The 13,493-nt window shown below is 60.0% G+C and overlaps 3 protein-coding genes across 3 annotated transcripts; 1 reads left to right on the forward strand and 2 right to left on the reverse strand.

Moving 5' to 3' along the window:
* Positions 1 to 74: 74 nt before the first annotated feature.
* On the reverse strand, positions 75 to 2,089 carry syn8B (putative syntaxin-8B). The gene is made up of 5 exons (XM_062772031.1): positions 1,646 to 2,089; positions 907 to 1,579; positions 675 to 853; positions 432 to 626; positions 75 to 279 (listed from the first exon to the last, which is right to left on the reverse strand). Exons 2-5 carry the CDS (start codon positions 1,260 to 1,262, stop codon positions 212 to 214), a joined length of 798 nt encoding a protein of 265 aa, XP_062628015.1. The 5' UTR covers positions 1,263 to 1,579; positions 1,646 to 2,089; the 3' UTR covers positions 75 to 211.
* Positions 2,090 to 6,571: 4,482 nt separating this feature from the next.
* ERT1_0 (Transcription activator of gluconeogenesis ERT1) lies at positions 6,572 to 9,644 on the forward strand (the record flags this gene model as incomplete). Its single annotated transcript, XM_062772032.1, has 5 exons — positions 6,572 to 6,584; positions 6,948 to 7,061; positions 7,149 to 7,177; positions 7,450 to 7,932; positions 7,986 to 9,644. The coding sequence occupies 5 exons, from the start codon at positions 6,572 to 6,574 to the stop codon at positions 9,306 to 9,308; spliced, it is 1,962 nt and encodes a 653-aa protein (XP_062628016.1). The 3' UTR covers positions 9,309 to 9,644.
* Positions 9,645 to 10,451: 807 nt separating this feature from the next.
* On the reverse strand, positions 10,452 to 13,474 carry cmkB (Calcium/calmodulin-dependent protein kinase cmkB). The gene is made up of 15 exons (XM_062772033.1): positions 13,150 to 13,474; positions 13,030 to 13,055; positions 12,964 to 12,972; positions 12,876 to 12,906; positions 12,779 to 12,826; positions 12,706 to 12,720; positions 12,557 to 12,652; positions 12,434 to 12,504; positions 12,322 to 12,395; positions 12,198 to 12,268; positions 12,107 to 12,160; positions 11,884 to 12,060; positions 11,613 to 11,829; positions 11,411 to 11,550; positions 10,452 to 11,361 (listed from the first exon to the last, which is right to left on the reverse strand). Exons 1-15 carry the CDS (start codon positions 13,180 to 13,182, stop codon positions 11,278 to 11,280), a joined length of 1,146 nt encoding a protein of 381 aa, XP_062628017.1. The 5' UTR covers positions 13,183 to 13,474; the 3' UTR covers positions 10,452 to 11,277.
* Between the last annotated feature and the right edge of the window lie 19 nt (positions 13,475 to 13,493).

A 13,493-nucleotide genomic window follows, 5' to 3' on the forward strand; every position in this document is an offset into this window, starting at 1 on the left:
GTCGAGACTTCGTGCTGCTCGTGTGCATGCGGGGCCTCTACCTGCTGCCCCTCTAGGCATCGTGCAGCTTGCCCCCTCAACACTCAACCTCGCCCATCGCCTACCACTCCTCGCCAACACCCCACGTCTCCCACACTCGCCACCACACAACTATGACATACTGTACAAGCTACAATGCAACGTGTCTCGGAGGGTCCATGAATGCAACCAACTAGGTCTTGAAGACGATGATGAGGAGGAGTAGGACGACAATCAGGCCGACAATGGTGATGGTGCTGCCTGGGGACGTTAGCGGCGATCCAACTGCTCCATCTCCAAGCTCGGACTCGGCGGGTCGATCCTGCCCTCCCCCTCCCTCTCCCGTCCTTGGCCATGTCGACACCGCTCCCTCGTCCAAAGCCCGGCCATCCCCCTCACGCCTGCCCACTCACCATGCTGCTTGGCATTGTCCGCGACATGGTCGAGCCGCCTCCTGGCACGGTTCATCCGGTCCGCCGTCCGGTCCATCGCCGCGTCCGTGTCCTCCAGCAGCTCGTTGTGCACCTGGAGTTCGTCGCCAATCTGAACAGACAAGTGGTTTTGCCTGTTGATGGAATGTGAGAGGAGCGTCAGGCGTTCGTCTTGTTCTGGACATAGGTCAGCGCGCCGTCACCACGCCTCAGTGCCACACCCACCCTCCATCATCTGCTGTTGCTGCGAGATCATCTCGTGCGGGTTCGTGTCGTCTTCCTCTTCGTCGTCGTAGTCGCGGAACGGGCGCAGCTCCTGCGCCGGCGGGGACGGCGGGTCCACTGGCGCGGCGATGACCGACTCGATCTCGGCGTCGAGCTCCTCGGCCGATGGCTCGGCCTCGCTGCGTGCGTCGTCAGCTACCCCTCCCTACCTCCCACCGGAAGCACAACTCACCGCCGCTCCCGCACAAGCGGCTTGGCCTTCTCCCTTCCCACCTCGTCGGCCTGCAGCATCTCCACGAGGCGATCGTACCGCCCGCCGAGCTCGTCAATGGCCGCCAGGTCGCCGCCCGACAAGTTGCTTCGCTTCTTGCCCCCGCCGCCGACTGCGAGCCCGGCCGCCTCGAGCTCGGCCTCACCCTCGAGCTTGGCCAGGTCGTTGCGCACCTGCGTGAGCGTGCGCACCAGGCTCTGTGTCGACGAGGGCGACGGCTTCATCCCCAGGCCTAGGATGCGGCTCCGCTCCAGCAGCTGCGACTGCGCGCTGGTGAGCCGGTTGGATATCGAGGCGATCGCGCCGGCGTTGGACATGGTGTGTGTGCTGTGCTATGGGTAGCTTTATTCGAGGAGTTGCTGTTGCAGTGTGATGTCCGTTGCAAGATGTAGCAGAGACCATGTGGATCACAAGCAAACGACGACCCGCAATGACGACGTGCGTGGTGGAAAAGTGGGGGTGCTGGATAAGTTTGATGTCATGAGCGGAACCGCGTCCTGTCAACGTGTCTGTCGTCACTGCCGCTGCCTGGCACATCTTGAACGCGTTGACTTTCAACAACAACAACGCATCAACTATCGTCGGCATCCAGCATCGTAGCGACCTCTCGGGCATCAGGAACGCGCACAGAAAGGTGGGTTGTGAAGGCGCATGATAGCTTTAGCTTCCCCTCCCCGTTGAGTCAAGCTGACGCGCGCAGTCAGCCTACCTCCCCGCCATGATCTCAGACGGCACCCTCACCGATATTTCCAACGGCCTCGGCGTCGCGGCCATGGTCCTGATCGTCGCGTACCACTTTGTCGCGGTGAACAGCAAGCGCATGTCCGAGTAAGAAGCTGGGTAGCCGACTCGGCGACTCGGGCGCGGAACAAGAAGCCCCCAAAGTCACCGACGACGACGACAACCGTCTCCGCTCCGATAACCACTACCTACACGATAGATCGACCACCAACAGCACAGCAAAACTCGACCCGCGACAGCGGGGCGCTTTATTCGTCCCATGGCAGAAGCGACGGCCACGCTAGATCGGCGGGCCGCCCTTCTGCCGTGTGGCGCCATGTACTTGACACACCAACAGACCGTCGCTCGTCTTGGCGCCGCTCTCGACGCCAAGCTAGTGAACAGATGTACTTTTACTTCGTCATTGCGTGCGACGAGATCGCCGCTCGACAGCCCGAGCTTTCTCCGAGCTTGCTTCAGCTCGTGCTCAACTCGTCACCGCGGGCGGGGTCTTGTCGCAGCGGCGTCCTCGGGCCGCTCGCTAGCCCCATGTGGCCGTGGCCGTGAGCGCCACAATACGCCGCGCCTGGCCCAGTGTCGACTAACCAATTACCCCGGCGTGTGTCTCGGGGGAATGACGTTGGATTCTTGTTTGACGAGTGACTGGCTGTCGGAGGATGGAGACGATTGCCACACTGAGCAGAGAAGATCAGCGGGCTATCATCAAAGTGGGCAAGTGAAGCGAGTTAACCATGGGGACTGAATAAGTGGCAACTTGACTTGGATGTCTCATCTCCAACGCAACCACCCCCTCCCTCCCTTGTTCCCCTCCCTCCCCCTCCTCTCCTCCCTAGGCGACTGCAGGAGCCAGGGTGCATCCGAAAGCATCGTACGCCGTGATCTCGACCATGGCCGTAATATTTCCCTTAAGCTGCTTCCATGGCCCCGTCGTCGCCATGCACCACCCCCGTCCTCCCGTCGCCCATGCCCCCCCCGGCCGCCCCCTCGCAGCCTCACTACCCAGTAACTCGGAGATGCGACCAACAGAAGCATAACAGTTGCCAAAGACTGTTCCTGGCCAAAGGGGTTTCGTCAAACTCAAACCTAACATGGCACCCACGTTAATTCAACTACGCCGACGGCAGCAACGACGTGTATCTGCTCGTAGCCGTCGTCGTCGTCGTCTCGTTTCAGCTGGTGGGCAAGCAAAGATAAAGTCGCAAAAGGGACCTAACTACTTCACTCATGCATGTGCACCACCATCCACTCTACCGGTCCCATGACTTTTGCCTAGCCCAACGCACAAGCAGCATGAGGTCATTGTCTTGAAAAGGATGCATTTCCTGGTGGATCGATGTGCGACGCCTGGGAATTAAAGCAGGCACAGCCGCGCTGGCTGCTGCGCGCACTGCAACAAAGTCGCCGCATGCCACCGCAGAGAAAGCGTCAAGGACGTCATGCGTGATGTGCGCGCGCGGCTCTGCACGCACTACTACTACAGACTCAAACGGACGTGTGATGCGTGTGGGTCATAGTCCTTGGCATCGTCGTGAAAAGGACGCGGGTTAGAATGTGACGGAGGATATACCAGTAGTCGTGCCCCCAAGCCCACCCGAGCCCACTTGCCGCTCCCTATCCCTCGGTGTGCCGCTGTCTCGCCTCGGGGATCGACGCGCGGGGCATTGTTCAGCCGCGCTCCCTGCGGTCTGCTGCGCGCAGGGCTGGCGAGGCGTGGCCCCCCACCGAGCCTGATCGCGTGTTGTTGGCACCTTTTGAGATGTGGGCGACAGGGCCGCCCTTCAGCCCCCTCACCTCACCTCCTCCGCCTGATACTCTCCGGCATTCCGTGGAACAGAGATCACGGCAAGAACAGAGAGCAAAACCTGGCGGTCCGAGGTTTGGGAATGGAGCGTGAGGGACGACACATGAGGGTCAGGTGGGGCCTGCCGGCGGGGCAAGCGGCAGGCGGCCCGCACCTTTCAAACGGCCTTTGACCCCTCGTCAACGCTTGCCGGTGTTCCTGTCTCCTGTTCGCGTCAACGTTCCGTCGGGACAAGAGGGTCATATGCTGAAAGGAAAGGACTGAAGCGAGCAGCAACAGCAGCAGCAGCAGATCGTTGGAGTAGCAGGAGACAGACGTCGTAGTCGTCGACCGCCGGCCGCCACCGCCGCCGCCGCCGGCGTGCGTGACTTTGATGATGTCGGTACCATAAATACAATATACCCCTGGCAATGTGCCCACCTACCGTCAATAAACGACAAACGACAGGAGTGAAGCGTCTTGTTTGCTTGCTCGGTTGCTGTTGGCGCAGAGGGTCAGATTCACGACGATCCTTTCAGAACATCCTTGGTCTTCCCGTGTCTCGCAATCGTTGAGGCAGACAGGTACACAACCCTCCGCGGGCAAACGCAAAGCCCGAGGAACGGGAGGAGGACAATTCACCGTGGATGGGGATTTTGGTGTCCTTGACGCCCAAATGTGGCTGTCTGGTGTGTTATTTTTCCTGCCTTCCTCTCCACATGGGCACGCACGCTCCTCTCCCTCTCCCTCTCCCTCTCTCCCTTGCTCCCTCCCTCCCTCCCTCAGGCTGCGTGTCGTCTGCCGAGGTGGCGGTAAAGGCGCCTGCTGCGGCGGCGCCGGAAGTGTCACTCTTGAATGAAACAGCAAGGACACCGGATCGTGGCGACTCTGACTAGTCGACGCCTGGTGATCATTGCGCTACGCCATGGAACATGATTTTGGGGGGTTTCAGCCATCGAGGTGACAGACGGGCGGCGGTGGGCACCACGCAAGCAGCGCACACCCCGCTGCCCACCCCCAAGCGCAGCCAACAATGAACAAGCAATCACCGTCTTGATCTCTTGGCCAAGGACAGCAGGAGCCGTTTGATGTGCACAAGGTACCGCGGCAGAACAAGGATGGGATCTTGGGCGAGCCCGTGTTGCAATACATCCGCGATTGTGCTGCCACGTCCAATGTATTATGCACAGGTGCACCTGACTAAAAGGAGGTACAGCGGGCACAGGGGCAGAGGCAGAGGCGGGGGACGGAGCAAGGATAGAGAGAATCACGGCTGTTGCTGCTGCGGCTGTGGTGGCCGAGACAGGCCGGTGGTCGTGGCCGCTGGCCGGTCAGCTGCCGATGCTTGGTTGCTTGCTTGGCTGCCTGCTGCTGCTGCATGCCACCAGCGCCTACAGCAGCTCGAAAGAGACGCGGCATGCTGCAGGTGGGTTGCGTTGGTTTGTGCCTGACTTGTGGGGGCCGTTCCCGTCCTCGAGACCCGTCGACCTTTCAGGGCAATTTTGCTCGTTTTGCGTCGAGATACCGCTCTTTCCCGACGAGCTGGCTGGCTCCGAGGCACGTACAGACCCAACGGTTTGAACGGAACCCAACTTTTTTGGTCACAGGAGATACACCTGTCGGTCCTGCTGTTGCTCCTGGCCATTGTCCTGGTGGCGTTCTTCAGGGGCTCATCATGCCCTGCCGCCGCCTGTTGCAGCCATCCGTGGCTTGCGGTTGCTGCTGGTGTTGCTGCTGCACAAGCTGCTGCGGCGCCGCTGCCCTTGTACTCTCTGCACAACACACGCTCCTACTGTCGTGCGCCTCCCTCCCCGTGTCCGTCCTGGACCTGTTATTGTTGCCATATCCTTGTTCTTGATGCTCCTGCCGCCGCTCCTGTTGCAGCAGCACCAAGCACGTCCCCCACAAGCCTCTTTGACGCCTTTCGGGCATCTTGCCTGGCTGTTCAATGTACGGTCAACTGACCCTGGCTTTTGTTGTTGTATCCCCACCCCCCTCCGCCTCGGTCCGCCCTGACCAGACTTAGCCCAGGCCACACTCCCACACACCTAAACTAGGCTCGACTGCCCTCACGCGCTCATGCTGCACCTCATGACCCCACTGTCCACCTTCCCTCGATCACCCAGATCCGTGGGTCAGTGAGACTACGAAGAAGGGAGGGGAGGAGCACACGCGCGTCAGTCCACAGTTGTCCGAACCGTGCACCTGGGGGCACCTGGGCTGGGGGGGGGTTGCAAACGCCAGGCAGCGGCACGGGTTTCGCGCGCTCTCGGCTGGCTTGTTCGTTGGGACACTACACCCTTGGGTGAGTCTCTTTGCGCGCCGCCGAGAGATGGCCTGACGGGCTCTGCTCCTCGGTCGCAGTGCTCGTGTAACGCGTACACTGGCTCTACTGTTACAACATTAACCAGGGCAGGGGCGGAATAGGGTCCCAGAGCGCTGTACCAAGGTCAGAACACTCGAGCATAGCGCGCAGGAGGCAGGCAGCACAGCAGCAGCAGCAGGTACAATCAAGCAGTAGAGGCGACGGCGACATGATCCGTCCCCCCGTCCTCCCTCCCCCGCCGCCCCTCAACAACATTGTCCACGACGCGTGCCCGTCAGAGGAGCCGAGGAGGGGAGGCGAGGGGGGCAGGAGAGGGTCACAGAACATCAAAAGTGGGCTCTGTCTGTCTCTGGCGTCTGGGGTGCGGCACGGCTTGTCGTAAAAACCTAGCTTTGGGTCAATCAGAGTTGTTGCATGTATAACGGTGCCGAGTGCCGTCTCCCCGCCCGTCTGTTCGAACACAACATTACACCCGACCACATCCAAAGGCAACGAACGCATTGCAGTGTTACGCTATCGCTCGTCTGCCGTCTACCGTCTCATCTGTCTGGCTTGGCCGCTACCGCTCGAGCTCGTGCTACACGCTACCACTCGGCTGGCCGGCCGCCTGCTGCTCCTCTGCTTGCCTGCCTGCTGCCGTCCGTTGCCGCCATTGCGCTCGCTCGTCGTCATTATCGTTCCTTGCCGTGTCCTGTGTCCTGTCCTGGGCAGCGGCCTGTCCTGCGGCCTGTAGCCTAAACGGTTAACGATCCGCCGCTACCGACCAACCTGCCCGACCGATGGTACCGGCTTGTTAGTTAGCATTGCGACAATCGACGACGCACCCATTCTCTCCGTCCTTTGGCCTCTTTGGATCATCAATCACAACTACCACCACCACTTGGTCCTTCCTGAACCCCGCCCACCACCGCCTGCTTCCTGCAGTCGCCTCCGCCGCCGCCGGCCGCCGCTAAAGGCGCGACGCACCCCGCGTACCCTTCCCAAAACCGTCGAGCAACACGGCTACAACAAGCAGCATTGCATCGCATTTACCGATTCCAACAGTTGGCGACACGGCAAACACGAGCGGCGACGACGCGCGCGCCAAAGCATATTAGTAGTTGTTGACCATCATCATCATCATCACCACCGCTTGCTACCACCATCACCAGCCAGCCAGCCCCCTCGTCGTCCACCACCTTCGCCGCCGCCCTACCGCAACGTCTGTTCCTATCCCGTCAACAAGCACTGGCCAAACTGCCCAGAGCATACAAAGGCAGGGAGGGCACAGTGAGATCTGCATTGCATACAGCAGTCGACAGCCCACAGCCCATCTAGACACCCTGCACATCACACCTTCACCCCCAACCTCTCCAGAGCCGTTTGGCGGCGGCGGCCACCGCAGCGTGTGTGCGCGCAAGCAACGCTGCTTGTGCTAGCGAGTGAGTTGGATCTGGGGTCTTGACGCATGCCTATATCCCTGTGTCGTCGTGCATGGTCTGCCGAACGAATGGGTGCTCGTCATCTCGGCGCTGCACGGCGGCACTGTGAGGTGCGGCCCAAATACCGTTGCCATCATCCCACCGAGTCCCTGCTACTCCCCATGCCCATAATTTCATTGTCCCATTGTCATGCTGACGCGACCCTTCCATTCACCGCTTTGCTTCGACACTTCTAGCTCATGCATCGCCCAACATACCCCCACGGCAACCCGTCGTTTGACGGCCCAGGCGCTCGAAATATTGTCGGTGAACCAGGACCATCAACAATACTCGCCGCCGCCGAGTACCCACCCCATCAGCAGGCGTCACCGCTTCAGCAACGCGCCGGCCACAGTCTCCAACATTTCTCAACCCACAACCATGCACCAGGACACTTTCGAAGCCAGGCTTCTCCCACAACCCCAGCACACTTCCCGGCACAATATTCATCTCCAGTCGTCAAAGTGGAGGGCGGCTTGGCCCACGGGGCTTCGGCGCCTCCTTTGTCGGCCACCGGCGCCACAGCACCACCACCCCCTACGATTAAAAGGGTCGGTGGCAAGGCCAATGTGTCAAGTGCATGCGGGCCATGTAAACGGGCTCACCTTGCATGCGATGTGGCACGACCGTGCAAGCGGTGCGTCAATATGGGCAAGCCAGAACAGTGTGAAGACGTTCCAGTGAGTTTTGGAGGAAAAGATGCTTTTTTTCAGTCATCTAACATTTGGGGCAGCATAAGAAGCGAGGAAGGCCAAAGGTCAACAGGACGCCGGTTGTGGAGCCATACTCTAATCCTCGTGCCCCACGGCAGCCTGCAGTGGACACTGGATCGACGGGCAAGTGGAAAAACCCACCGCCATACGAGTCGCAGTATGTCACGACAACGACGAGCTCGTCGTCCCACGCTCCTGGGACGCTGGGGACAAGATTACCTTCACCCCCGCGCACGGCCTCCCTCGGGCCCATGGTCGGGATGAGCCCGATGGAATCAGCGGCGTCGATGAGCCCCTTTCACAATCCGCCACCAGAGTCTCTACCATCGTCAAACATGGGATCGGCACAAGACAATCTCTTTACCCTCTTTTGCAGCACCGAGCTCAAAATTCTACGAGCAACGTCCCTTGCACATTCTCTGACTGGCCACCATCTGCACGAGTTTGCAAACGTAAACTTGTTGGACTGGTTGCACCCGTCGGACCGGCACCTGATAGAGATGGAACGGAGCCGGCTCGTGACCGTTCCTTACCTTGCAACACAACTCCAATCAAGTCGAGAAACGCACGCCTCAATCATGGTACTCGGAGAACGCGAACTTTCGTCCCCCGCCGACGGAATGCGAGACCCATATCCTCATCAGAATGTTCGTTTTCTTCGATCGGATGGCAGTTTTGGCCATTTCAATCTTCGACTTCATCTCGGCGGCGGCTTGGGAGGATCACTTTGGCATCCCGACAGTCTGGGAAAAATCTATCTGGTTGTTTCCTGTCTTCAGATCCACGAACGCGACCTTCCACCAGAGGCCAGTGGACGTCGACAACAGCCGGTTCCGTTGACTCCCGTGACTCCAATGGCGCCTCCTCCGGCTCACCAGCTGCCTGGATTTTCCTCTATTGCAGCTGCGGCCGACGCACCACCTCGTCCAGAGACGGCCCCGGCCATGCCAACTACCCAATCTCCGTATGGCTACACTCGCACAGGTGTTTCGACTCCAGTGCCCGCTATGCCGCCACAGCAATCCTATAATATTTACGCTCGGGCGCCATCGCAGCCATTATACTCTCCAGTTCAACCTCCTGGTCGAAGCTCACCCTCGACGAGCCAGGCGGGTTACCCTCCCCCTCTTCCACGAACGCCAGTGTACGGCGATCCCAGTGGGGCGTACGCCCCCCAACCTTCTGGGTATTACCAACCGCCGCCACAAGCGCCGCCTTACGACCCAAACATTCGGCGAGACCCGGGAGCCGACGAGTGGTTGAGACGAGGCGGAGCCTCTGGCTCCATGCCTCTGCCTCCTCCGACAGCCACCGATTACTCGCGGCGAACCTGGGAGCTTTGAACGCCAAGGATCCATGTCCCTGCGTTCCACGGTGCCTCGAGTGCGCGTTCCATCATTCTTTCGTCCTGGCGCGAACCAATCCGCTGTTCAGGTTGCTGTTTGTTCAGCGCTACTTGCTCATTGGGAGCTGCTGCTGATGTGGCTCCCACCCCCTAATACGCGCGCGGAGGGTTTGCATCAGATCCAGTAGACCGACGACGACAACATGCCGGAGGGTCTTCTGCGCCGCCGCCGCCTCTTGTTTACCCTATCCCTACGTTCAAGGAGTTTTATCATTTAGATACCTTGCACCCTTATGGCCCATTCCCCTTTTCTCCGATGTAAGACATTGCAGGGTGCCGAGCATACACCACGGATGGGTCCGTCCCTATGGTAAAGGCTGACTCGGTGCGCGCTGATGCGAATGGGATGGTGGGATGATGAGAGCTGGGCTGCGCCTTGTTGAGATTCGGGTACAGGCCAGACACGAGGTCCCGCTGCTTGCTTGCGACAAGTCTACCAGGTCCCCGTCGAATCGAGTCGTACGGGGGTGCTGTGTGACGTGACGTGTGCCTCTTGTGTTGTCGAGTGTGTCGTGTGTGTCTGTCGGTCAGCGGCGGCGGTGGGTAGGGCTAGCCGGGTGTCAGTCACCGGGTCACCGGCGGCGCAGGCAGGTTATGCAGGGCATGCGCGCGGTGCGGCGCGGCGGCGTCGGGGGGCGGCGATCGCCAGACATTCTGCATGCGCCGCAACGCCATTGGGTTTTCTCCGTCAGCCCGTGCAAGCCACGGCGGCGCGAGGATGAGGTGCCACGGATAGTTGCATCTGTCCAGTCGAGTTGATCACCGGGCCGACCTCACGCACGTCAGCCACGCCCCGCCCCGCCGCTAGTGGCAGCAGCAGACGGTGGCCGTTGCCTCGTCTCTCCTCTTCCGCGGTGCCTGTCTGCCTTGCCGTGCCCTGGGCCTGGTGGCCGTAACGAAAGGCAGTGGCTCGGGGGACGTAATTGGGCCCGAGCAGTGACGGCAGCCTAGTATTCTGGCGGCAGGTAGGCAGTGTGTGTGGTCGTCGTCGTCGCCATATCGAGACCGCACTAGGTAGCTGGACAGACATGTTAGCCAGCCAGTCAGTCAGTCAGGCGACCTCGACCCCCCCTCCCCTCCCGTCGGGTCCACCGATCCATGCGCATCATCATCATCCTCCTCATCATGATGCACCGCGTCGTCATCCACACCTCTTGCCCACCACGCCGCCCGGCCAGCTCGGCCACTTGGCTCGGCTGGTAGTGCTGTCTCGGCCGTGTGACACACACCACGCTCACATCACACGGCACATGGCATAACATAACATGGCACAAGCGGCACGCGGCACGGCTACGGCTACGGCTGCTGGCAACGACCCCGTCGCATCGCAGCGTCGCATCGCCCGCCCCGTGACAAGTCATTTGGCGTTATGCATTCTGATCACAGCGACGACAAAGGCACCCACCCATCTTTGCCCACCCCTAAACAATCGCCCCGCGGCACGCGCAACGCGCAACGGAGCCCAGCGGCCAGAGACGAGTCCGCCGTCGGTCCGCCATCGGCCGGCGCTGCGACTCCACCTGCAGCTGCGCCTGCACCTCGGGCTCCTGCTCCGCTCCTATACTCCGTGCTGCGCACGCGGACCCACATCCCCCAGTCAACCCCGACTACGCACGCCGATCGAGCGTCTAGCTCACGGGTGACCACATGTCCGACACTTTAAAACGCCTAAGCACCCCCATTCAACTTTGATTATCGGCCTCCCACGCCTCAGGAAGTAAACCAGACGCAACACTCCGTGCCAATCAAAACCCCAGTGCATCCGCCCAACACTACGTCCACCACCACACCACCCTTGCTGTCCTCGCCGGCAGCATTGTGCGTCAGGGAATCGAAGGGGAGGAACACGGGCGATGAATGGTTGTCGTACGTGTGTGTTTCATCTAGGCGCCATGCGGCTATTGAATTCAGCTCGCAGGCGCGGGAGTAGCGAGTGGAGGAGTGTTCGCAACGGCAGGTGCCGCCAAAACACCAGACTGGTTGACATCGTCCTGCACCAACGTCAGCACTAATTCAGTCAATCCCCGTGTTCCCACTCACTGCCTCGGCCTCCTTCTTGAACGCGGCGACCTCCTGCTGCAGCTTCTCCTTCTCGGCCGGGCTCGGCCCCAGACCTCCGTGAGCGTGGCTGCTGTCTTGAAGGCGGTGAACAGCCATCATACCCAACACGGCGCGACGGACTAAAGCAAGGTTAGCACCACGGCTGACGTACCCAACCAGGTCGACCAGGTCCCAAACTCACATGTCTTCTTGGCGTCGAACGCCTTCTTGACAGTTGGCAGGAGGTTGACTGCCGCACCGCTCTCGCTCTCGGGGTCCGCGACAAACGGAGGGGCGTCAGTCCTCAGCCACTTGTGCTGGAGGAGCTGTGCTGCCGTCGGACGGTTCGTGGGGTCGACAGTAAGACAGGCGCGAACAAAGTCCCGCGCAGTCTCCGAGACACCGGCCCAGTACTCAGGCTTCAAGATGTCAGCACCCACGACCAAGCTTGTCTCGGGCAAACAAAAACTCACAGGAGCAAACTTGTAGTCACCGTTGCAGATGGCCTGCATCTCCTCGTATTGTGAGTCACGGTCGAAGGGGGTGTAGCCGCAGAGAAGGAAGTAGGTAATGACACCAATAGCCCAGATGTCGACAGGCTTGCCGTGGCCAGCCTTCCTGAAGATCTCGGGCGCCATGTAACCAGGAGTCTTGTCCAGGGTCAGTGCTCTGGGTCACACGAGCTTGACAACTTACACCACAGGTCGTCGTGAGGATCGAGAAGTGCTCCTCGTCCAGCACCTTGGACAGCTGTCGCTGTTAGCACAATCGCGCCGACAACACGTACGCCAAAGTCAGCCAGCATCAGGTCGGCATCCTCGGCCTTGGACTTGAAGAGGATGTTCTCGGGTTTCAAGTCTATTGCACGTGTCAGCGGCACCCTTCAATCGACGACGCCGCCCCCAACTCACCACGGTGGACGATGCCCTGGTCGTGGAGGTACTTGACAGCTGAGACGATCGTGCGCACGAGGTTGGCGGCATCCCTAAGAGGCGTCAGTGCGGCCCGCACGAATTGCCTTACTTCTCGTAGTAGCTTCCACGGGCGCAGATGCGGTCAAAGAGCTCGCCACCTGTGCACAGGTCGAAGACAAGCTGTGAAGGGATCCGTCAGCGGCCGTCCAACAACATCTCCTAAGACACCTACGTAAAGGTTGTGAGATGTCTCAAAGAAGTCGTGCAGCTGGACAATGTTCTTGTGGCCGGCCGAGACCTTCTTGAGAATGTTGATCTCATTACGGACCTTGAGGCCACGATCAGCCGTGCACGAGTTGGGACCCCATTAAGGAAGCTTACCATGTGCTCGCGCCCCTTCGCCGCCGTGTCAGTCCCGTGTTTCGATCGACACCCGTGCTGCTCGACAACTCACAGTGAGGAACTTCTTGTTCAGAACCTTGCACGCATAGTACTTGCCAGTCTGTTGCACGGTCAGCCTCAAACCCCATGCGATGGCTCGCTTGACGCACCGAGATGTGGACGCATTCCTTGACAACGGCGCTGAATACGTGTCAGTTGGGCCTCGCCAAGTGGATCAGAAGGCGTAGTAGGACATACTAAGTGCCGCTAAGGTGAATGTTAGCAATGGTCTTAAAAGGCTCGTGTCGCGCCAAGCAAGCTCACCTTCCCAGCGTTCTGCCCGTCTTGTACTAAGAGAATGATGTGTCAGACACGCGTCGAGATTGAGAATGGGCCACGTTACGCATGCCAGACGTATGGGCAGCGCGACCTTTGCTCGCTCACCTGGCAGGGGACAGTGGTGGCTGCCTTTGACATGTTTGTTGATAAATGTGACTGGGGTTGATTGACAAGAAGGATGTTGATGCGGGCCAGCTAGTGGGATCGAAGCGTTACGACAACGTGAACGTCGTTGATGCCAAGGGATCTCGGGATAGCGATTGATTTGGGGGGTAGCCTTGAATGCTAGTGGGACCTCTCTATCTCTCTGCTGGTGCAAGTGAGATGCAAAAGCACTGGGGGAAGAAGGAAGAAGGGGGAGAAGAGAATGGGTAGTTGCTTTGACGTGTGGTGGTCGTTGCAGGAGGAGGTGGTGTGAGATGTGGGTGGGTGGTGGGTGGTTGGGCGGT

The sequence above is a fragment of the Vanrija pseudolonga genome, chromosome 4 (assembly GCF_020906515.1).
Source record: "Vanrija pseudolonga chromosome 4, complete sequence".
NCBI lineage: Eukaryota > Fungi > Basidiomycota > Tremellomycetes > Trichosporonales > Trichosporonaceae > Vanrija > Vanrija pseudolonga.

Excerpts from the sequence above, each read along its gene's own strand:
- syn8B (XM_062772031.1), bottom strand. The coding sequence starts at position 1,262 with ATGTCCAACGCCGGCGCGATCGCCTCGATATCCAACCGGCTCACCAGC. Across the intron at positions 627-674 it reads GCAACAGCAGATGATGGAGG|AACAAGACGAACGCCTGACG; the intron begins GTGGGTGTGGCA and ends ACCTATGTCCAG. Across the intron at positions 280-431 it reads GGACAATGCCAAGCAGCATG|GCAGCACCATCACCATTGTC; the intron begins GTGAGTGGGCAG and ends TAACGTCCCCAG.
- cmkB (XM_062772033.1), bottom strand. The coding sequence starts at position 13,182 with ATGTCAAAGGCAGCCACCACTGTCCCCTGCCAG. Across the intron at positions 13,056-13,149 it reads CCACCACTGTCCCCTGCCAG|TACAAGACGGGCAGAACGCT; the intron begins GTGAGCGAGCAA and ends TCATTCTCTTAG. Across the intron at positions 11,830-11,883 it reads GTGACTACAAGTTTGCTCCT|CCTGAGTACTGGGCCGGTGT; the intron begins GTGAGTTTTTGT and ends GACATCTTGAAG.